Source organism: Denticeps clupeoides, chromosome 2 (assembly GCF_900700375.1).
Source record: "Denticeps clupeoides chromosome 2, fDenClu1.1, whole genome shotgun sequence".
NCBI classification, from domain to species: Eukaryota; Metazoa; Chordata; class Actinopteri; order Clupeiformes; family Denticipitidae; genus Denticeps; species Denticeps clupeoides.
The window spans coordinates 13,396,437-13,420,514 of NC_041708.1; the positions used below are offsets into that span (position 1 = coordinate 13,396,437).

The following is a 24,078-nucleotide window of genomic DNA, read 5'->3' on the forward strand; positions in this document are numbered from 1 at the left end:
TAATTTAACTTTAAACTGGCACAAATAAAAAAAAAATCTGTGCACATTTCACTGATGAACAAGTCATGATTTATTAACCTTCATAGCCTTATGTATATTCTAGACAGTAGAAACAGCTGGAAATAAATCAAAGGATTTTGTTTTCTATAGCATTGTTCTGAGTTCTGCACAGAACACATCAAACTTCAAAAAACTCTGCACACTTGTACAGACAATAGATACATATGTACATGATGGCTGCTGTCTTGGTAAGACCATGTTTGTCATTGCAGCACACATCGGTCATTAGACTGGGGCTCGGAAGGGTCTGCCTGTGTATGAACTGTGAGCATGTTGATGTTTTCTTTGCTGCTGGCAGACCCAGTGTGCCCTAACATGTGCTGTAGTATCTCTTTACTTTCACTAGGGGGCAGATTGTAGAAGAAATATTGTGGTGCCATTTGAATGAACCTGTAAACAGACAGAAAAAAAAAAAAGATTAAGCATGACATCCTCTGCAAACTTTAAGAATACTTTTTTTTTTTTCGAGCTCAGGTCTGTATAGATCAGAATAGACTCACGTCTCAGGAGTGATCGGACAGATGATACGGATGCAGTTTTCAGACAGTGAATGTTCATAAAAGATCACCCACTCTGGCAGGCCCATCTTATGGGCTTTAGACCCATAGCAGGAGAGTGGATCAACCTGGGCTATGTGCTTGTTGGTCAGCATGAAGTAGTTCCCAGAATCGTCCACATCCCTGGCAATCTTGTGCAAACAGGAGCAACAATCAGGTTTTTAGAAATGGTCTTGATATGTTGAAAAGTACCATAAAACACAAAATTATGGGTGACTTATACAGTGAGTATGGAAAGTATTCAGACCCCCTTAGATTTTTCACTCTTTGTTATAGTGCAGCCATTTGCTAAAATAATTTAATTAAATTTTTCCCATTAATGTACACACAGCACCCTGTTGTACACACAGAAGTCAGGTTCTGCACTTTCCCTCTTCTACTTGTTGTTTTAAGGTCACTGGACAACCCTATGTGACTAAATCTTAGTCAAGCAAAATAGTGGGGATCACCATCTATCACTGTAGTCAAAAATGTCCTTTATCATCACAAGGAGCTATAATGAGATACAGAGGCTCCTCAGCACCAACCTGCATGAAGAAACCAGCCAGTAGAGCTCGCTTGATGTTTAATGTGTTGGCCTTTGTCCCAAACATGGGCTCAGAGATGGGCAGCTCAATCCTCCGGAGGATGTCCAGCAACTCCAGTCGGATGGCGTCAGCAGTCTGCAGGGCACTGTAGCACAAGAAGTAATCTTGGCACCACTTCTTAGAGCTTAAACCTGAAAGAAAGACATTGTCACCAGACCAGCTGCTTCAATGCTTCTTAGACCATATCATGTTGTTTCAGAAACATCTGCAGTCTAAGTTATAGTGAAATTGAAAACGATTGTCATTGTGATACACAGCACACAAAGAAATGTGTCCTCTGCTTTTAACATATCACCCTTAGTGAGCAGTAGGCGGTCATGAAAAGCACCTGGAGAGCAGTGTGTGGGGACAGTGCTTTGCTCAGTGTCACCTCAGTGGCATCTTGGCGGATCGGGATTCGAACCGGCAACCTTCTGATTATGGGACCGCTTCCTTAACCGCTAGGCCACCACTGTCCCACTGTCTAAGAATATGGCTACACTGTTTATTGTAAAGCAAACAAATAGGACAAAATAACAGACAACTTCAGCGTGCAGAACTGTTCATAGGACCACAAACCAAACACTCCTTAGAGCTGTACTTTATGGAAAAGCCATTAGTCAAAGTTAAAAATAAGCAGGCATGTCTTGAGTTGACCAAAAGGCATGTGGGTGACTCCCCAAATTTATGGACTAAGCTTCATTCCCTTTACACATTTAGCAAGTAGCCCACATTTAGATTGAACTTTTCAGTCACCAAGGAAAATTTTATGTCTGGCACAAACCCTACATATCCCATCACCCCAAGAACACCATCACCACAGTAAAAGATGGTGGTGGCAGTGTCATTCTGTGGGGGTGTGTAATTGAAGTAACCGCCATTGTGAAACACTGCAGCACAGCACACAGTGCACACAACAAACATGTCTTCTTCTTTTAACCTATCACCCTTGGTGAGCAGAGGGCAGCCATGACAGGCAGTATGTGGGGAGAATACCTTACTCTGTGGCACTGTGGCAGTTCGAACCAGGAAGATTACAGGTCCAATTTCCTTACCTGCCAAATTCTAGTGGTAAGTTGTGTCAAGCTCATAGAAACATCAAATCGACTAAAAAAAAGGTGGCTCTATAAAGTACTGACTTTGTGAGAAGTAAACAGTTATGCATATCGAAGGTTTCTGTTATTTTGTCCTATTTATTTCCAGGTTGTGAGGCAACAAAACATGAAAAATACCAAGGGGAGTGAATACTTTTGCACTGTACAGGCACACTGAACTCACAGGGGTGTCTCCTGCTCTGCTTGAACCCATTGTAGATGTTGATGAGGGTGAAGTGGTCGCCCTCTGGGTGCTGGAACTTCATGTGGCATTGCCTAGCCTCGGTTTCCATGCCAACAGCTGGCTGCAGGAAACAGCTTGGTGCTGGTGGAAGAGCCCAGACAACCGGTTTCATGTGACCAAGCCAACAGAAGCTGTTGGGGCATGACCCCCACCATGCACATATCATATGGAGCCCCCCAGTTCAACAGACTAGAAATTATTCTTTTAAATACCCAAGCACAGCATGGTTTGGTGTAATTCAGTATATTAAATTAAGTGAAATGTGCACTAAAACTAGTAATTACATGCATTTATCAGTTATTTTCATTTAAAGTAATTTTAGTTTTTTTTGTCCTAGTCACATCTATGCTCATTTTAGTCTAGTCAAGTTTCAGACAAAGTTTGAGCAATTTGGTCTTACATTACATCATGACTATTTTTGTCTAGTTTAAGTCTAATGACTTAAGTTGTATTTAGTCTATATTTTTAGTAATTCAATTCTATTTAACCCAGTCCATATAGTACAGGTACCTAGTAGAATAAAAAACATTTATTTTAGTCAAATCCATTTAGTGAAAGTGAATTGATTGTCATTGTGAAACACAGCACAGCATCCTCTACTTTTAACCCATTACCCTTGGTGGGCAGTGGGCAGCCATGAAAGGTGCCTGGGGACGGCACACAGCGGATCGGGATCAGATATTTTAGTATTTTTTAAATTACATGTGCAAACCACATTTAGTCTCATTTTTTATTAGTCAACAAAATTACTTGATATATTTCATTATAGTTATAGTCGTATGACCAGCATTTATGACTTGTCTCATTTGGCCATGTCATAAAGCTTTGTTTATTAAGCTTTTTAGTCAAAACTTTTGTTGACGAAAACACTACCATACACATTTTTTCTGGGAGCGCACAGTTTAATGACTATATAACAAAATATATGTATTAAATTTAAAAGAAGGAAAAGCATGCTTTGATCCCTTTTTTTCTTAAAGTGTTTGCTAGTAGTCAGTGTGAGCTTGTATTGAGATGTTTAAATTGTAATTTAAATGTAGTGGACACTACAGCTTACATTCCTCTGTGGAACACTTAATATGATTCAAAGTTTCAATGTGGACATAGTTCCATAGTTTAGTAGGAGAGGATTTTCTTTGAGGTGGTGAATGTATTTTGTTTGAATTGTTGAAATACCCACCTGCTACCATTGCTGCGATGGTCACCACCTCGCTCACACAGTCAAATTCACACGACGCCAGCAGAGCTTTGGCCATCTGCGGGTCTAAGGGGAACTCGGACATGATTATTCCAATTTCGGATAAATTCCCGTCATCGTCTAACGCCGCAAGGTAGTCCAGTTCCTCCAAGGCTTGCATGAGACTCTCAGGATCTGCAGCAAAATGGCCAATTAATTAGCACAAGGAAAATGGCACAAAATGCTTAATTGAGTGCTTTGAGGAAAAGAAAAACTGGCCAGTATTTACTAACTATATATCATTACATAGTTTGATTGAATGTATCTAGAGGAATTTCAGTGCATTAAAGGCAAGGGTACATTTCTAAACAGTGCTCTCATATACCTTACATTAACAGAGCCCAAAAATCCTAGGCATGAAGGCATTCGAGATGAACAACACCACAGTTGGAACAATCAACAGTTCAGGTACTTTTGGAAGAAATGGAAGTAGTCAGTGCACTCACACTTCTGCTGGTTCCAGAAATGCAAAATACTACATAGAAAATGTAGTATTTTGGAGCAACATATGCTTCATGATGACATTTACATTTACATTTGACATCTTTTCCGGGAACCATGTTATTAAGGCATGGCTGTAAGAGAAGAAGGTGTGGCTACCAAACCTGTCCTCAATAGCATTTTCAGCAAAGATGGTGCAATGAAGATGTTGGAGACCATACGAGTTGCTTAAAGTAGCTTACACTATCAACTGGCAACGTAACAAAGTGGTAAATGCTATACATTCCCAACCCTCTTGCTGTCATCTTTTATTTGTAATAGTGTCCCAACTCTATGGAGATGTAATCTTTAGCCAAATATTGGGCTATTATATATTGGGCTATTCAGCAATCTCCTTAGTTATCAAATTTACTTTATGCAGGCCAATAATTTGATTCTTCTGAACCACAGACATTAAGGATTTGCCTTGATGGTCAGTGGTAAGAGAAATATTTAAATCTGAAAAAAACATCTCTGCTGCAAAAAACTGCAATCATCACACAGTAATCACCACAGGGGCAATCATGAACAGAAACAAAGCCATCTCTACATCTCTGGCTGCACTTCATGACCTGATGGGGCAGAACTTCCCATCCATTGTGGAACAGGTTTGAACATAGAGGTGTGCTGTAATCGCTAACAAGCCAGAGGCTTTTATGGTGCCCCAATCAGTACTTCCCACGCAGGGATTACTCTTGTTCAGCAACAATGAGACTGAGCATGCTCAATACACACAGATGTGAAAAACACACGCTAGATCATGGCATTTACACCCTCTGTGGTCACTATCCAGGTCATGTATGCACATGCTCAAATGAAGGATGTGCCACGGTGAATAAAATAAAGGAGCAGAAACATATAGAGAGGATAAACAAACAAATTACATATATTTTCAGCATTTATCAGTCCCCCAGGAAAGTGAAATGGATTAGTTGTCACATGACACACCACAGCATCACACCCAGTGCACACAGTGAAATGTGGTCTCTGTATTTAACCCATCCCCTGAGGGAGCAGGCGCAGTGTGTGAGGAAGGTGCTTTGCTCAGTGGCACCTCAGTGGCACCTTGGCGGGTCAGGATTCAAACCTTCTTCAGCAACTTTCTGATTACGGGTCTGTTTCTTTTCCCGTTAGGCCTCCACTGCCCCTCACTCAAGGAAACACTCAAGGTTAAGAATCTTGTTCAGGGACACAGTTGTAGTTAGTGGAGTTTGAACCTGTAATTTTGTGGTCCTCTAGTTCATAAGTGAGTAAGATAAGATGATCTTTTATTAGTCCCAGAAGTCCCAGAAATTTACAAATAGGACATGTATATGTTATTTATATGTGGGGAAATATGTTACTCTTTGCTACCCATGCACCTTCTGACAGCTAGAAAATGACAATATAATTTGTGGAAAATGGGCTGCAATGGTGTAGAGCAGGGGTCACAAACCATGGTATAGACGTACAGAGTACAGAGGTTGAATCAGATTGGGTAAATGAAAATAAAAACACAAATATGTGCAGGACAAGTGCCCTCCAGGACCAGGGTTGGTGGCCTTTGATGTAGAGTATTCATTCATCTCTGAACAACACTGTCATAAAAAGCTTGGGACTATGGAGGACTATGGATGAGCATCAAAACCATGCATTACACAAGCTCCAGTGCTAAATTATTAAAGGCCTTTTCAATATCAAAAAATTTCACTTAGGGATGTACTCACTTTTGTTTTAATGGCTGTGTGTTTAGTTATTTTGAGTGGACAGCAAATTAAACTGTTATAGCTGTACACTGTCCCAAGGACAATTTTACAAAAATATGAAGGGTAAAATGTGATATATTCCTACTACCCCACATCTGTTCTTACTCAGATACACAATTGGGAATACACCATGGAGTACCATTTATATACTGGAAATCAACCAAAAATCTAATAAATCAACACACAGGTTAAAATCTTCCACACCGCTGAATCAGGTATCTAGGCTCACCTGGTCTGTTGATGAAATCACAGTGGGTAAGGCCAGCGATCTCCATCCTCTTCAGGAAGAGAATGGTAGATGTAATGTTAGACTCCAGCAGCAAGGGGGTGCTTTCTGCAGGGAGTGGCGTTTCCTCGGGGTACAGACAAAAGCACTTCCCTGCAGAAACATCCAAAAACGGCATGTTAGTGGAGAGCAAGAAATTCCAAATGTTTTAGCTAGTCTTTATCCTGCATAAGAATTAACTGCAAGTCACTTCAATGCTAATTAAATGATAATTTTATTACCACTGCAGTGAAACCTAGATGACATTCCACATGTAAAAATGCATGCTTTTTTTGTTACCCACACGAGAAATGTAACAAAATCTTCGAATCCCACTTACTACCATTGTGTCCCTGAGCAAGACACTTAATCCTAAATTGCTCCAGGGGGACTGTCCCTGTAACTACTGATTGTAAGTCGCTCTGGATAAGGGCGTCTGATAAATGTTGTAAATGTAAATGTAATACTGCTTCCCAATTTTGAGAAGAGACGTACTACAAATTAAATGGGAATGAAATGAGCCATAGCATCTGCCTGAAATGAGTCCACAGAAATCTGACTGGTCTGAAGCATGAAAGTAATATTTTAGTAACAAGAGTTGAACTACTTAATTTTCACAGACAATTAATAACCAACAAATAATGATGGATTAAGATGGATAATATCATAACATGACTAACATTAAATTAACATAACATTAATTACCCAAGAATGTAAGATGTTATTAATAGAGCCGTTCGTCAATAAAGTGGTGTATAGTACCTGTGGGCCCTGTCAGCTGTTTGCGGAGATCAGCCTGGCACCTACTGATGGTTCTCAGGACCTCAGAGTTGGCCCGTATTCGGGGGTTATACACCTACAAAGCAGTAATAATGAGTAAATTTACACGAGATATTTTGGAACAATGTCATGTAAGGTTTATCATGTTTTATAGACCAAAGAAAAAAGATGACAAAATAATGTACTGCTGTAAGCGCTAGCACACACACAAAAAAAATTGCAGAACATGGTGTACATATACATATCTGGCAGAATTTGTGGACATTTGCAGTAACAAATGTAGATCAAATTAAATCCTACAGCACTCTCACTTACAGATTTCTTCTCCATTCCAGTGTCTATAATGAAGTTGACTGAATCCACAGCCCAGAACATGTCCTCAGCTTGGCTGTGCGAGAGGAAGACCCTCCGGCTGTTCAGATGTTCACCAGTGATGTTTGAATAAACCACAGGTCGGCCTGGGCACAAAGGCATAGGTACCAGCTCCCCAAGCCCCAAACTCAGTTTAGAAGACTCTTTACATAAGATTTCAAAGGCAGAGTCCACTTCCTGTGGGGGCGAGAGTATCTGTATTTAGCTTTGATTTCTCTCAAATTACACAAAATTGTCAAATTGTACTTTCACTTCACAGACATTTTTTAAAAAATATTAAAAATGTATTAAATCTACGCATGAAATTAATCCAAATATGATTAATTCAGGCTTGTGGCTGCCAGAGCCTATCCTGGCACACTGGGTGCAGGGTAACAAGGAAATTAATTGCTTGTCTGTGTTAATATTAACTGCCTGAAAATGCGGAGATGAGAAAAAGTCAAGGGTATCCCAGCAGACAAATGCAGCGACATCCTGTCCTGTACAAAACCTGCATTATGAAAGTAAAAAATTAACTGCACAGCACACAGTGCACACAACTGTTGGGTGGTAGTAGCCTAGTGGGTAACACACTCGCCTATGAACCAGAAGACCCAGGTTCGAATCCCACTTACTACCATTGTGTCCCTGAGCAAGACACTTAACCCTAAGTTGCTCCGGGGAGACTGTCCCTGTAACTACTGATTGTAAGTCGCTCTGGATAAGGGCGTCTGATAAATGCTGTAAATGTAAATGTAAATGTAACTAAATGTGTCCTCTGCTTTTAACCAATCACCCTTAGTGAGCAGTGGGCAGCAATGAAAGGTGCCCAGGGAGCAGTGTGTGGAGACAGTGCTTTGCTCAGTGGCACTTCAGGTAACCTTCTGATTACGGGGCAACTTCCTTTACCACTAGGCCACCACTGCCCCATTATTGATTTTCCTTTACAGAACACAAATCACAGCAGTTTCGGGATCTGGGGTTCTGGGTGCTACAGACTGCACACAAATTCAATATTCAAAATAGTAATATTACAAGGAATACCACACCAGGACAGTACTACTAAAACAGCTTAACAATATAGGAGGAAAGGGCAAGGACACGGAGAGGATTACTGAATTTGTCTCAGGTCAAAGATGCAAAGAACATTGTGATCCTTTCCAGCAGTAAAATCAAAGGCCAAAAATACACCATTGAGATTATTTAAGCATCTGACACAAACCATATGAACCTGCCTACATACCAGCTGCATTTACTGACTTATTTTTTCAGTTTATATAAAAAACAAGGAAAATTTCAAAATACTTCTATATGTTTTTGACAGGGTAGTCCTCAAAAGAAGGATAATAATATACAATGTAATTGAAGTAATTACTTCTTGTAAAATTAGATTTTTTTTTGGAGTAATATTCCACAACTGCTGTTTTTAATGTAATTGTTGGTTTTATCTTTCCTCTTTCTTTTCCTTTTCACATTCTGATTACAGACAAATAATTTAGCTGCATCAGTCATCTTATTAGGAAAAAGAAAAGTAAAATATCAGTCAGCTTTGGCATCTTTCCATTGTGAATGCACAGGGAGCTACACTCAGCCCCACCTTTTTGCATCCCCTGAGGGAGCAGGCGCCATATGTGAGAATGTTTTGTGCTGGTATGTCCCTTGCACATTCCCACCCCAGATATCTTGAAAATGTGTGTTGCATAGCAAAACTATGGCAAATTAACTCCATGTTAACACTCAACATGATTAAAACAAAGGGCTAATCTGCACCCCTCATTAACGGACAAAGCTAGGCCTACATTTCACAACGTGTCGTAAACAAGCCCACAAAGCCATTGTCCAGCAGTGAAAACACTGCTTTGTACCTGTGTTTCACTATGTTTACAGAACAGTAGCTAGAACTGAATAGACATTTCCTAAATAACTCTCACTTAGTCATGAAAGTGTTTGTTGCCTTTGGTAGCAGAAAGGACTCAAGAGCTCTCAAGTGACATTAATATCTCAATTTCACCAACAGAAAGAACGTTCATGAAGGAAGGCCAAGAGAGATCCATATTAAGTGTCTGTGGACAGTAGGTGGAGGAAATGATAAATAAATTGTCTAAAGGCAAACTGTCATGAAAATGTTTGTACATATTTTACAGCTTTGTTGGTTGCAGTCACATGCGTAAAGCATACAAAAATCCCAAAGAAATTACTCTCCCTGTGGCCAATCCAGTTAAAGCAAATTAGTTGTAACAAAAGAAACCTCATTCTCAGACAAAAATTGACGTTTGCCAAACTTAAAATTTGCTATTGGCTTTTATGACGACAATATCAACAAACCTGAGCTGATGCCAGAAAGACCGCAATGTCTCCCTCTTCCTTGGTCCAGTGGATCTCCAGCACCAGTCTCAGGGCTGGATAAAAACGATCGCTGTGGCAGCTGCTGCTGTGTACCACCTTTGCTGTGACGGGCCAATCCAGGGTCAGTAAGGGGATGGTGGCAACATAATGGCCCAGAAGTCGCTCTGCTGCTTGGGGAATGGAGAGCACCACCACTCTCAGCTCTGGACGCTGGCGCAGCACCTCCTTCAGCAGGGCCAGCAGTAGGTCAGTGCTGACCGTGCGCTCGTGGGCCTGATCCAACACAACAGCACCATAGTGCTCCAAAAGGGGATCTGACATCATCTCCCTCAGCAACACATCATCTGTGCAATATCTGTCAATTACAAAACAAGTACAGTAATTTTGTCTTTATTAACATATATTCAATTGAGGGGTCATAACCAGACAAGTGTCCCTGAAACTTGTATCTTCTAACTGAAGATACAATGTGTTTGTTTTGTTGTTTTGGAACATGGGTCAAAATGAGTTTTTAAAAAGTGAATTTTGTCAATGTGCATATGCAAAAAAAAATTAACTGTCTGCCACCCAACCTGTGCACCCACCTAAGTGCAGTCTCCCCAGAGCAGCAGGACTCCAGCGGGATTCTGTATCCAACCTCATGGCCGATGTTCACATCCATCTCATCAGCCACACGCAGAGCGAGGTTGATCGCCTGCTGCTGGTGAATTTGGGTGCACACTACAGTCCCATGACGAAACTGTGCCGACAGGCAGAACTCGGCACACCACTGAGGGATCTGTGTTAATGGATTACAAGTGTCACTACAAGTTCCTTACAATGCCAAACAGTTTTTTTCCTCTTTTCTTCCCCATCCAGCTGACTGGTAGAAAAATAAAACAATTGATCCAGAATTTATCACTTCATTGATTGTAACATGGAAGCATATCGTAAGTCGCTCTGGATAAGGGCGTCTGCCAAATGCCTTAAATGTAAATATAAATGTAAAAATTAGTCCTCTTCTATGGCTTTTTTATTATAGCCCTAACAGTACAAATGTACAGTTCTGTCAAGTAGCTATTATTTTTTTATAACAACTCCCTGACTTTATCGATGTAAAAATGAAGGCGCTTAAACATGAACTCATTATTGAAAGGGCTGCCAATAATAATAGTGGGCACTGTATGCACAGGTGACAAAGGGCCAATGACTCAGTGTCAGCTTTGTACGGTCCAAAGAACCTGCCATGGCAGCAAAGTGAGTTTCAATGAGCAAAAGCTTTAGTAGCAGGGGGCTGGCCCAAAACCCTTCTGACTCAGCTCAACAGCTGGAGCCATTTGTGCATACCCAGCAGAGGCAGAGAGAGAGAGAGAGAGAGGCAGAGAGAGAGAGAGAGAGAGAGAGAGAGAGAGAGAGAGAGAGAGAGAGAGAGAGAGAAAAGCCATAGCAGCTGCCAACCCAATCTGTCTATTCACAGATTAGGACATGGGGGTTTATCTGGGACAAAGGCGTTGGGGGATGGAGACCAGCAGAAGGTGCAAACAGTGATTATAGGAAAGACTTCAACTCAACTCAACAAGACAATATTAGTAAAGCAGACGATAAAAAATGTATATCCGTCGCCTGCAAGATGCCACCAAACAAGTGAAAACCACAAAGGCCAGCAATTTGATAATCTAATCCCATTAATCCAATCATCATATCTCCTACTTCTAAGCAACAGTGTAGAAACCAGTGTGTTGACAGCACTAATGCAAAAAAAGAAACATTAAGTTCCTTTAAATCAAAGTAATGCAAAGGTTTTGGTGCTCAGTGTAAATGCTAGTAGCAGAGTTTATGAAGAAGAATTTATCATTTAACAAAACATGCAAAAGCCTCTGGGCCATGCACCCTTAGACAGCTGTATATGGTCCACACACATACACACACACACACATCCTGAATGGGGGAGAAAAGTAACTTTTATAATATAGAAGTAGTCAAAAATACAGGTATGCTATAATTTTCAGTTTTCCACGTCATTTGGCTAGGTTGCAATTTGTAAATGTTAATCTAACTTTTGAAACATTTTGTTATTTAGTGAATGTGCAGCATGGTCTAACATAACTCAAAAGATATAGGGTAATGTAGAAGACAAACATCTTCCAGACAGAAACAACAAAAAGACCTTGGTAGAGGGCTGTTTAATTAAATTAATGGAATATCTGCATATCAGCAAAAGCAAAAATCTGTTTGAAATCCCTGAAACGACTGTTGGAATTTGCTGCCTTGAAATGAATGAATGTGCAATTATACGCTGCGGTCATGAAATGATTTATAAAGCAGGAAAACTCATCATAATGATGCAACTGTAAAAAAGGTGCGGTGTATGGGAAATAATAACATCACACCTGAGAGCTTTTTCCTGTTTTGGTGGTACCTGACACAATAACGAGCTGGTTGCTTCTTAGCAAATGAAGGAACTGGGATCTGGACTGCCACACAGGCAGCGTCTTCCTCTCTTTTAGTAGTTTGTAGTAGCGTGAAGAGTAGGGCAGCCCGTCAAACTGATTTATTTCCAGGTCGTCCCCGAAGGCAAAAACTTCCCCGGAAGCGAGCTCTCCAACAGCGCGCTGCCCGTCCGACATGCCTTCGTTTTCCGACATGGAGGCTAAAAAGCCGCGGATATCCAGCAGGTAATGAGACGTTCAAACGCCCGCAGGCAACGGGTGCGCTCAGCCGGTTTAATGAACCGCAGCGGCGAGTTGTTTGCGAACGAACGGCTCTTTATCACTGGCTCATTCGTGGAACCGGTTCTTTTGAATAAACGCACACTGGTGTATGCGTGAGGTTGGTATGTAGATGTGTAAAGAATATATGTTTGCAAGTCACTATGTAGATGCCTGAGGAATGTATGGTGTGTGCGTGAGGTTTGTATTTAGATGCGTGAGGAATGGTAGTGCATGTGTGAGCTTTTCTTGATATATGGCCTTAGGGGGCTCCTTTAAGATGGTGATACAATTTTTATTGTAATATTTTGGTTCATATTAATTTATATTGTTCCCATTAAACATAGTGTTAATCTGTGTTGTTAATTAAAAAAAATAATTATAGCATTTGTATTGACTGTGACCTGATTCTTTAAAAATGCTGAGCACCCAGGAACAGGAAAAGAATATTTTGTCCCAAGTCCATGAACTTGATGGTCAGTATGGGGGAACAATGGTGTTCAATTCTGAGGAAAACTCTATGATGAGCAGTCTTAATTGTCCTCACTGTCTATAAGTCAGACAGGTAGGGAAAACATGGGAAAACCATTCCAGGTAACAACCTCATGAGGCTGATCGAGAGAAAACCAATAGCAATGTAATGCTGTCATCAAAGTAAAAGGTATAGACTTTGAAGATTTTTTATTGTGATTTTTTAACACTTTTGTTTGCTACATTATTCCCTATTTGTTCCTTCATAGTTTGGATGTCTTCTGTATTAATCTACAATGTAGAAAAAAAGTAATGAGAAGATGCAACTGGTACTGTATTTTTAATAATATGCATACATTTAGAATAAAGACATTTCTTTCACAACTGCAGTTTTGTGTTGTATTTCAACACAAAGTCAGGTACTTGCTGCACACCTTATACATTTGCCATATTATGTTTTTATTCATTCATAAATAAAACAGAAAAAAATAGATTTCTTATTGTCTTAATTTTCATGTTATATTAATAATTTTATAATAAAACATGTTCCTGTTATTATTGTATTAAGATAGTTTCAAATAATAAGTGTCATTGCAGTTTTCACATGATTGCAGGTTGCATCATGTTATCAAACTAGCAGAGGGTTTTAATTCAGGGAATAAATGAGAAAGAGCATCACAAACAGAATAGGCAATGTTCAGCAGCAGAGTGGTTGGGCCTCTGCAGTCAGGTGCTTGCACGATTCTTCTTGGGGCACCTGCATGCCCTCTGCTGGCTGGGCGGTGGATTTGTTACAGTAATCCCTCCCCTAATGTCTAATGAAAGACTGGACATACCACAGCCCAATTTTCTAAGAAGTCGTAAGGAGCTCCCTATGTATTTTGTATAAACCTTTTGATTTTGCACAGGCCACCACTGCCTTGACTTCTGTGCATTTTGATCTGTTGACATGCGACAAATAGAACAAGTTGGAGGAGGGTCAATTACAGCAGTGTTTTATTGTTAGAATACTTTTTTTGTATGGGTGGGGGAGTGAGCTGTCTGCTTTTATGGGGCAAAAAAGCTAACCTCGAAAGCAAAGTACATGCTGTCTGTTTAACAATAACATTAGGATTTATACTCAATGGTCATGATATAGTCATTTTTTGGTTTTTGAAACATACAATAAATTACTGTACCATCAAGCCTTAGCTTTACTGTTACCCTTAAAACATTTTAAAGTCTATGTTGGTTCATTTTAATTTTTATTGTGGTTTTCACTGACCATAATCCTCTCGTCATTCTCTCCAGGATGAAAAGGCAAATTAGAGCACTTTGTATTTGTAATGCTTAAATTTGGCGATAAGGTATAAAATGGCTTCTGATAATATATGTATTTCAATTTGTCTATCTATTTGTCACCATTAGAATACAATATAATCACAGACATCTCCTCCCCACTATGATATGTTGTCAACACTACCCCAAAATCAACGTTGGCCTGTCAATAGGGGGTGAGAGGGCACTGCCCCACCAATCTCACACGAAGAAGATAAACATCACGAAAAATGTTTAGAAAAACATTATAGACACTCTGAGTACTGTGTATAATCTGCATTCAAGTGTAGTTTTAAAAATATTTTCTCCCTCAGTTACCTTGACCAAAAGGTTGTATTACATATTTCCTGTTCCTTTGGGGCACAAAATCTTTAGACTCACGCTATAACTGGTTCATGCGCACTGGAACCCCCATAAGGTTTATGCCAAGAGTCAATATTTGCAGTGTTTTTTTTTTTTTTATTTGCATTTTTTTTCAATACCTCTGCACTTCACCCCTGCTGTCAATCAACCCATTCCTTCATAATCAGTGCTTGAAGATTGACCACAAATTCTCAATGGGATTAAGGTCCAGGACGTTTCCAGGCCATAGACCCATAATTTCAATGTTTTCTTCCCAGAGCCAATTAGTTATCACTTTGGCTTTATGGCATTGTTCTTCAACTGTTCTTGAATAGTTGGGAGAAGTTGCTGTCGGGGGATGTTTGGTACTATTGTGAGTGATCCCTATCCCTTGGATATGAAGCCCCACACACAAATGGTCTCAAGTAGGTAGGGGTGGAGCGATACAGGTAACTCACGATTCAATTCTGTGGCGATATGTGGCCCACGATAATGATAATATCATGATTCGCGATATCTATGATATTCAATATATTGGAAGAAATTTCATCAACGATATATCACGATATATGTGACTGAAAAAGAAGAATAAGGAAATCTTAAGCATTTATTAATGCCAATATTTCCATCATATTTGCATAATAACTCACTGCCTCCTGGTCTTAAATGTAAACACTGTACAGCTAGACAGACAAAAGTGCATGAACATTTAAAAACAACATGAACATTAATTAACATGTAAACCATGATACTGAAAAGTCAGTAGTAAGTTACTGTAAAGTGCTTTATGTTAACCTGGACAGTGGACACATCAAGGCATATTCTTCTTGAGGAACACTAACTGATCAGCATGCTCAGATGTAAGAGCACACCTCTGAGCAGAGATTGTCACCGGTGGTAGAAAAGATTTTCTCAGATGGCACGCTAGTCCCTGGCACACACAGCTGGGCCAGCTTGGCAAGGTGTGGGTACTTGCATGCCTCAGATTTCCACCAACCCAACTGCTCATCTGACAGTGGTGAGGATTCTTGATATTGCTGAACCTCCTTTTCAGCCTTGGAGTTAGGTGACGATGGGGTCAGGGAAGATCTGGCATGCTGGAATGTTTGTCCAAGGAGGTTTGCAAGTGCAAATCTCCTTTTTTTTGGTGTGTGTTTACATTACATTACCATCAGACTGCATTCCCACATCTGCATTCCCCTGTAAGACAAAAAAGCATTTGGCACATCTTCATTGTTATGTTTGTTATTAATGAAATAACATGTTCATCACAACAAGAAATCATCAGCCCCTAATCATTTAAAAATGTTAAATCTTTGCTCATGGATAGACGTGTGGATGACATTTTTCTACCAGTAGTGCAAGAGTTGAAAGTTTAAAAGGTACAAATACAATGAGAATTTCAATTACCTAACTGCTGTTCAGTTTTTACAAGATTACCATCAGGGAAGCAGCCTTGGACACCATCATGGCATACATCTCCTGCACTTCTGAGAGCAACAAGAAGAGCATTGACTTAAACCTGGGATCTAAGGCGGAGGCAATGTAGAGGACGTTTTTCTCCTCTGCAGACATGTAGTGCTTTGATAGGTCTCCATGGATGGCACACTTTATGTCCTTGATGAGAGGGGCATCCTCAATTGTGCTGAGTATGTCGCTCAGAAGTTGGGCGTGAAGAGGAGCAATGATGGAAACAGTTGGGTTTTTCTCCTCACACATGCTCTTTGTTGCTACCAGCATTGGATGGACAGCTCTTTGGCATTCCTGATGTCTCCATCAGTCAGGGTACAGATGTCAGTGGTATTCTTTCTCACCTGTAAGAAAGAAGGAAAAGAACAGAATGAAGTCAAAAGTTGAAACTTTATAATGCACAGCTGGCTGTTGCTCAAGAAACCGGCTGATCATCTCATAGGCACTGTTCCAGCGGACAACATCATCAGTTATCAGCTTGTGGTGTCGAAGGCCTAACATCTTCTGGTTCCTCTTCAGGGCCTCAGCTGTTGAGGTGCTCCTGTGGAAAAATGTTCAAATTCTCCTAATTTTCCCGAGCAGTTGAGCGACATTTGGCAGTTTGAGGGAACCCCACACCGCGAGATTCAAAACATGAGCGAAACAGAGAATGTGCAGATATCCAGCAATCTCAACAGCTACAAACATATTCACTGCATTGTCAGCCACGACTGCTGGATCTTTCTCAGTGACCTTCCACTCGTCTGCAGCCTTCTTATGCACCTCTGCATGTGAGCACCAGTTTGACCGTCATTCATCGCCCGAGTCTGAAGGACGTAGCTTTGGTCATACCAGTTGTCATCTATGTCATTATCACCTGAGAATAGTTCACAATGATAGCGAACGAGGTGGACTTGCAGATTCGTAGTGTTGCTGTTATATTTTATCTTTGCAAAGCAGTTCTTGCAGATTGCATAGTCTTTATCCAGTGCCTTTCCGTCGACTGTCTCGTAAAACCCGAAGTGTCTCCACACTTTAGAGTGGAAACTAGCGGGTGGGTCTTTGATTTTTATTATTTTCCGCCATTCTCTGCACTTCTTCTCTATTGTTGTTAGTTTACTTGTGTTCTTCACCGGCCACTGTTTGCGGCACTTTACCCCTATTTACTCAAACAGCTCCCCCCGCAAACAGAATGGTAGATATTGGGTAGAGACAGTGACACTGACAACGGGTAAATTAATCATTTTGTGTCGTAATAAAAAATCAATATTGGCCATTAGTGTATCGATTATTTATTGTGACAGAGAGCACAACAATATATTGCAATATCAAGTCTTTTCCCACCCCTAGTCTCAATATGCTTTACTGTTGGCACAAGACAGGACTGATAGTAACACTCACCTTTTTTTTTCTCTGGGCAATTATTTTTTAATTTTTCCAAATCTCCTAAAAAATTGGAAAGGGGCTTCATCAGATAAAATGACTTTACCACAGTCCTCAGCAGTCCAATCTCCTTACGTTTTTCAGAATATCAGTCTGTCCTTCATTTCTTGGAGAGAAGTGGCTTCTTTGCTGCCCTTCTTCACACCAGGCAATCCTCCAAATGTGCAGATGCATGAACACCTGACTGCTGCCATTCCTGAGCAAGCTCTGCACTGAATTAGGAGACAGTCCTGGACAGTCACTTGCTGGACTTTCTTGGGCACCCTGAAGCCTTCTTCACAACAATAAATGATCCAATAAATGGTTGATTTAGGTGCAATCTTATTAGCAGCAATATCCTTGCCTGTGTAGCTTTTTTATGCAATGAAATGATGACTGCACATGTTTCCATGGTTAACAGAGGGCAAACAATGATTTCAAGCACCACACTCCTTTTAAAGCATCCAGTCTGCTATTCTAACTCAACCAGCATGGCTCCAGCCTTGTGCTGGTCAACACTCTCACTTGTGCCTTTGTGACAGGGCTGAAATGCAGTGGAAATGTTCATATGCATGGCAAAATTAATCTGATTACTCTTCATAACATTCTAGAGTATACATATTGCCATAATAAAAACGTAGGCACAAACCAGTATTTGTGTCATTCTTATCTTTTGGCCATGACTGTTTGCCTTCTGTACTACGTCCTTGTTGGAACCTTAACCCGTATATCTTGTTTTAGTACGTGCTTGTGTTCTTTGTAAGTAAAGAAACTGTGCAAATGTGTCAATTAGCCATGTAACAGAGTACCTAAAAATGACAAAAATTAGCTCATGCAGACTCTTTGTCCATTTTACATAAAAGGAATGATGCAAGTGATGTAAACATTCTAATTTCCAAATATGAAACAAACCTATTTTTGCTATTCCTTTAAGTAAAAGTTAAACCAAGAGCAATTCGTGCCCAGTAAACTTAGAATGTGGACTAAGCAAACCGGTATGTTCTCTTCTGTCACTGTCATTCCCTTTTCTCTTTTTTTACATTGTGCCACTCCTCCAGAGACGATGGTCTAACTGGGTATGCCGGTTTGTTCCAGAGTCTATTCATTCCTTGCATTGGCAAATAAAAGGTGCAGTTTCAGTGAAACCTCAGTGAAACCCAGAGCTGGACATACCTGGCAGCAGCAGTATGGATCTGAGCAGGCACAGCACTCTGGAGCGGCCACAGAGTTCAGGTTCACAGGTCCGGCCCAGCTCCAGGCTCAGCCAGCGCTCGGACCCCAGAAGGGTTTTGTGTGACTTCTGTAGTGGCAGAAAATCCAGAGCGGCCAAGTCGTGCCTGACGTGCTTGGCATCCTACTGCGAGACGCACCTGCAGTCACACTACGAGTTCCCTGCGTTCATGAAGCATAAACTGGTGACAGCCACGGGCCAGCTGAGGGAGGAGATCTGTGCAGAGCATGACAAGCTTCTGGAGGTCTACTGTCGCACTGACCAGGCCTGCGTTTGTGTGCTGTGTCTGATGGAGGAACACAAGAAGCATGATGTTGTCTCAGCAGCTGCAGAGAGGACAGAGAAACAGGTTGGAATTCTGAGATTGATCCTGAACAAAATACACATCAAAAATGTCTGATAAATTTACTCACAAAAGACAATAATGTTTCTTTAGAAACAACTGGGCTCCAAGCTGATCATGTCTCAGGAGCGGATCGAGGAGAAAATAAAGAAGATGCAGGAGTTGAAACTGGCCATGGAGTCTCTGAAGGTTGGGAAAGCATCTGCTTGTGCATCCATTTCAACTTGAATTATCATCTAAAACAGTAATGAACCAGATAATCATCATGCTACACCTGAGGCCTGGGTGGATTCAGGACCATAGATGGAAAATTAAACAAGAGCTGCTGTGATTTAAAATCCAGTAACGCTCAGTGGGAGCATTTCAGCCCCGCAATACAAGTAACTTTTCTTGTCGTATTGTCTGTTGTATAATATTCTTCAGCAGAGGTGGAAGGAACTGTAATTCACTGATGTACTATCATTTTTTCATTTATCTGTACTTTACTAAGGTATGCACCGATACCACTTTTTTGGAGAACGAGTACTTGCATTTCAGTTCACTGATACCGATACTGAGTAAACATTATTTAAATTTACAGGTAACAGTCATATAATTTAACAACACAACAGGGGACTAGTTTGGAATTAAAGAACATTTATTTAAAATGGAAAAACATGTTGTATACCCCATGTCTGGAGCATTTGCTCAACCACATGCGATTTATATGGCTCATTGCGGCGTGAAACTCTCTAACACTGCTTGTCCAAATATCTGTGGTGAAACTAAACGCAGAGCAGGCTTGCAGTAGGCTGTAGATATGTTCGTGTAGTTTAGGCATGGGACATCATATCGGGGTTCCAGAACATGGAGGAGATGCAGGAATCCCATATTTTCTACATCCGGAGTGGCTGGTCACTCAATGCAATATACTCGTGTTATTTTCCTATGTTCTTTTCACAGCACGTGAATTGTTTTGTCGTCTTCATTCACAAAAAGTTACACAAGACTGACTCTGAGCTGCAGCCGGGCCTGGGGGAAGGCACTCGGCGCCTATGATTAACCCCTTACAGGCCGCTCAAACAGACATTTCTTAGACTGTGGTATCGGTTCCCTGTATTGGGGGACTTTTAACGAGTAGGAGTACTTTAGAAAATGTGGTATACCAGTATCGGTACCTAGTATTTCCCCTTGGAGAGACTTTTCTATAACTAAAAACATTTTGTTTTGCTGATTTTTTGTTTGCTGATCGTCGGTAGGAATCTGCAACTTTTTAAATGAAACCAGTATTTATTTTCCAGTTTAGTGCAGCAGATAAAGCTGCATGTTTAGCATGTAATTCCTTCCTTTCTTCTAAATTTATACAAGCAACAGTCTCTGTTACACTAAATCTGGTGTGGCCAGGTTTGTAATTATAGGGTTCTGAAACCCTTTATTCAATAGCCATTGTGTTCAATTTAATGGAAATCATTTAACTACAATTTAAGTACAACCACTACAATTTACAATCCTGTAAACAGAAGGTTGTCGGTTCGAATCCCCATCCACCAAGGTTCCACTGAGCAAAGCACCATCCCCACACACTGCTCCCCGGGCACTGCTTACCAAGGGCGATTTCACTGTGTGCACCATGTGCTGCAGTAAATCAGAATGACTTTCACTTATCGTAATTGAAACACAAATAAAGGAGAAACACAAATTCTGTAAAAAAATTGTTGTATCAAAAGTGACAGTCTTTTCACCTTTTACTTTTGATATTTAAGTTCAATACTTTTGTACATTTGTCAAGTGCTATTTTACAGGGAGGACTTTTACTTAAATTTTAGTAAAATTTTACCGTTGGGAACTGTATGTCTATTTTAACTCAGCACAGCGTGTTTACTTCATCCACCACTGTTCTTCAGGCAGAACATCTCACTGTAAACTCTCTCATTGTTTCAGAGCTCAGCCCAGGTCGTTCTGGAAGAGAACGAGCGCGTCTTCACTGAGCTGATCCAGGCTTTGCAGCGGCACCATGCCGAGGTACTGCAGTCCATCCGGGCTCAGGAGCGCAGCACACTGGGCCGGGCGCAGGCCCACCTGGACCGCATGGAGGAGGAGGTCATGCTGCTGCGCAAGAGACACAACGACCTGGAGATGCTGTCACACACTGACGACCATATACACTTCTTGCTGGTACACAATTCTGCACTTCTTTTGCATTGTCCTAGGAAGCTCTACATGCTGGCCAGATAATTAGGCAGAGTTACCTCACATGTTAGACACCTGCTGCCCCATTTATCAGTGGTTAGTTACCATATGTGATGATAGTTGAGATATCTGCAAGACAAGATGGTCTGTGTTTCTCTGAAATGTGATCAGGAGGTGGCACCCTTGATTAGAAGAACACATTAGCCATAGTGATGATAAAAAGTCCTATACATACAGTAATGTTTTAAAATTAACTGAATAATGTATAATTAATTTATTAATATTGAATTAATGAAGGGTCTGATATTCACAGTCTCACATGACAATAGCGGTTTATTACATGGTTAGGACAGAATGGACTTGTCTTCCAAAACAGTCGAATCCTTCAGTTATTTAACCTGACGATACCTGTGATGTTACCCAAAGGTTGTTATCTGTCTATCTTGTAGAGCTGGCAGTCTCTCTCTTCCCCATCTGGCTACGAGGATCTAACCCGAGTCACACTTGCGCCATCTTACTCATTCAATCCAACAAAAAAAGCAATTAGTGACCTGAAGACCCAGCTGGAGGATGTCAGCAAAACAGAGCTTGGAAAAATCTCTTCAGCAGGTTAATAATATCAATAAGCGTATCATTGTTGTAGTCATTATAACTAGGGATGGGCATGATCTGAAAAAAGCATCAAAGCTGGCTCTTAGATGGGCTTAGATCTGTTTACACCTGCTTTTCAGGTGCAATGCTTTTCTTTTTTTTTCCTTTATATGCTGAGTCATTTTGTGCAGTGTTGTATTTTGTGATTTCTGAAAGCTATACTATGTTGATACAAAAAAGTTCTTCTTCTTCTTCTACTTCTTCAAAAAAGATAAAGCAAGATAACCAGACAGGTTGATCCACTATAGCGACCCATAATGGGAGCAGCCAAAGGAAGAAGAATCTGTGAATAGCGAGATACTTAGACTCTTGTCTCCATAGCAACAACAACAATATTAAAGCAAAAAGGTTATCTTGTATCAAAATGGGTATCAGTATCTGCAGTAATGTATCCGGATTGTATTGTAAAAATATGGATCGCTCATCACTAGTTATAACAGAGAGTTAAAATTGTATTCATTTAAATATCTCCATATATGAGACCCCATTTTGTCTTATGCATATTTGTATGTGTGAATATATCTTGTTTGTTCTTTGTAGTGAATAATGTCCAGATTCTTCAAACCCTGGAACCAACAACACGAGAGGAGTTTCTACAATGTGAGCTTGCTCATTATTTTGTTATGGAAATTAAATATCCAAATTGATTTTAGGATAACTTAATGTCAGCACGGGATATAAGTAAGAGAGTGTGTAAGGGGACTTTCCACCCATTGTGGAAGAGTCAGGGACACATTTAAGAGTGTGAGTATGTGTGTGTCAAACAGGAACTGCTGATCAAACAGGTAAATGGCAGCTTCATTAACAAGCATCACACAATTAGAGAAATAACACTGCATGTACTTCTGCACCAAACAACAGAGTGCTAATCACTCAAATCTTCCAAAATCCCATTCCAGACTCCTGCCCACTTGCCTTAGATCCATGCACAGCCCACCCCAGCCTCCGCCTCTCGCAGAGCAACACAGTGGTGAGGATGATGACTGAACCCACACCATACTCTGACCACCCAGACCGCTTCGACCACTGGCAGCAGGTCCTCTGCACAGAGAGTCTGGCAGCCAAACGCAGCTACTGGGAGGTAGATTGGAGTGGGACAGAGGTGGACGTGGCCGTGGCTTACCGGACAATCAGCCGGAAGGGCAGCGGGAATGAGTGCAGCTTCGGCTGGAATGAGCAGTCATGGAGCCTGTACTGCTCCAACTCCAAGTTCTCCTTCACACACAGTGGCAGGAGCACAGTCATTCCCGTTCCCATGTCCATGAGGATCGGAGTCTATTTGGACCACAGGGCAGGAACACTGGCTTTTTACAGTGTAGCTGACAGCATGCAACTGCTCCACAGAGTACAAACAACTTTCAGCGAGCCTCTGTACCCTGGCTTTGGACTCTGGGGATATGGCACAATTTTACGACTATAAAAATGCACATGCAAGCATATGGAACATTTGAGGGACAAAATACCATAGTGAAAAAAAATTGCTGTTTCTTTTTCTTTGATTGCTGACATTCATTGATCAAAACCGAAGTCACAGTAGTAAACAGAAATATATGTGTAATTAATTAACATAAAAGTTGAATTGTGAACACACATAATCCATGTTTTTGTTTGCACATTCATATGCCACTATCTGCAGAATGGCACTTTAAACACAGTCTTAAACACAATCAGTTATATTGATGTAAGAGCTTTAAAACAACCCATAATGTGTCCATATAATAAACAAAAAATAGGAACAAAACTCTTGTTCAGTATTTGATCGTCAATGTGGTCCATCCGTTTTCACTGCCAATCCTTTCCCCTGCTTCCTTGTGTTTTTGTACTGACTGCCATCTTGTTGCTGAACCTTTTAGTCTCCCTTTTCTGACAATGACACAATTGAAATAATAATATTTATGTGCCAAAATGTACACACACAGTGCATCTGGAAAGTATTCACAGAGCATCACTTCTGTTATGTTACAGCCTTTTCCCAAATGGATTAAATGAATATTTTTCCTCAGAATTCTACAGGCAACATGCTATAATGACAACATGAAAAAGCTGACTTGAGGTTTTGGTTACTTTATTAAAAAATTAAAAAACTGAGAAAGCACATTTACATAAGAATTCACAGCCTTTGCTCAATACTTTGTCAATGCACCTTGGAGAGCAATTACAACCTCATGTCTTTTTGACTATCATTCCACAAGCTTCGTTGGATGGGAAGCATCAGTGTACAGCCATTTTAATATCTCTCCAGAGAGATGTTCAATTTTGATTCAATACTGG

General features: G+C 40.6%; 2 protein-coding genes across 3 annotated transcripts; one reads left to right on the plus strand and one right to left on the minus strand.

Annotated features, from left to right (window-relative positions):
* Positions 1–52: 52 nt before the first annotated feature.
* dhx32a (DEAH (Asp-Glu-Ala-His) box polypeptide 32a) lies at positions 53–12,448 on the minus strand. 2 transcript variants are annotated; one of them, XM_028970206.1, is made up of 11 exons: positions 12,095–12,448; positions 10,310–10,503; positions 9,705–10,080; positions 7,344–7,577; positions 7,011–7,104; positions 6,213–6,362; positions 3,702–3,785; positions 2,462–2,602; positions 1,145–1,335; positions 561–748; positions 53–450 (listed from the first exon to the last, which is right to left on the minus strand). In XM_028970206.1, exons 1-11 carry the CDS (start codon positions 12,347–12,349, stop codon positions 264–266), a joined length of 2,094 nt encoding a protein of 697 aa, XP_028826039.1. In that variant the 5' UTR covers positions 12,350–12,448; the 3' UTR covers positions 53–263. The 2 variants fall into 2 exon arrangements, with proteins under 2 accessions (XP_028826039.1, XP_028826037.1); XM_028970204.1 differs by having other exon boundaries at positions 3,702–3,893.
* Positions 12,190–23,548, plus strand: ftr14l (finTRIM family, member 14-like). Its single transcript, XM_028970207.1, has 7 exons — positions 12,190–12,379; positions 18,472–18,993; positions 19,081–19,176; positions 20,908–21,141; positions 21,606–21,765; positions 22,348–22,407; positions 22,707–23,548. The coding sequence occupies exons 2-7, from the start codon at positions 18,601–18,603 to the stop codon at positions 23,225–23,227; spliced, it is 1,464 nt and encodes a 487-aa protein (XP_028826040.1). The 5' UTR covers positions 12,190–12,379; positions 18,472–18,600; the 3' UTR covers positions 23,228–23,548.
* Positions 23,549–24,078: the final 530 nt, after the last annotated feature.

Bases quoted from the DNA above. Each gene is read 5' to 3' on its own strand.
- dhx32a (XM_028970204.1), bottom strand. From the start codon at position 12,349: ATGTCGGAAAACGAAGGCATGTCGGACGGGCAGCGCGCTGTTGGAGAG. The intron at 7,105-7,343 runs GTAAGTGAGAGT...ACTGCTTTGTAG, and splicing joins CTGGAATGGAGAAGAAATCT to GTGTATAACCCCCGAATACG. The intron at 1,336-2,461 runs GTGAGTTCAGTG...TCTTTCTTTCAG, and splicing joins GCAGAGCAGGAGACACCCCT to GTTTAAGCTCTAAGAAGTGG.
- ftr14l (XM_028970207.1), top strand. From the start codon at position 18,601: ATGGATCTGAGCAGGCACAGCACTCTGGAGCGGCCACAGAGTTCAGGT. The intron at 19,177-20,907 runs GTTGGGAAAGCA...TCATTGTTTCAG, and splicing joins TGGCCATGGAGTCTCTGAAG to AGCTCAGCCCAGGTCGTTCT. The intron at 21,766-22,347 runs GTTAATAATATC...TGTTCTTTGTAG, and splicing joins TGGAAAAATCTCTTCAGCAG to TGAATAATGTCCAGATTCTT.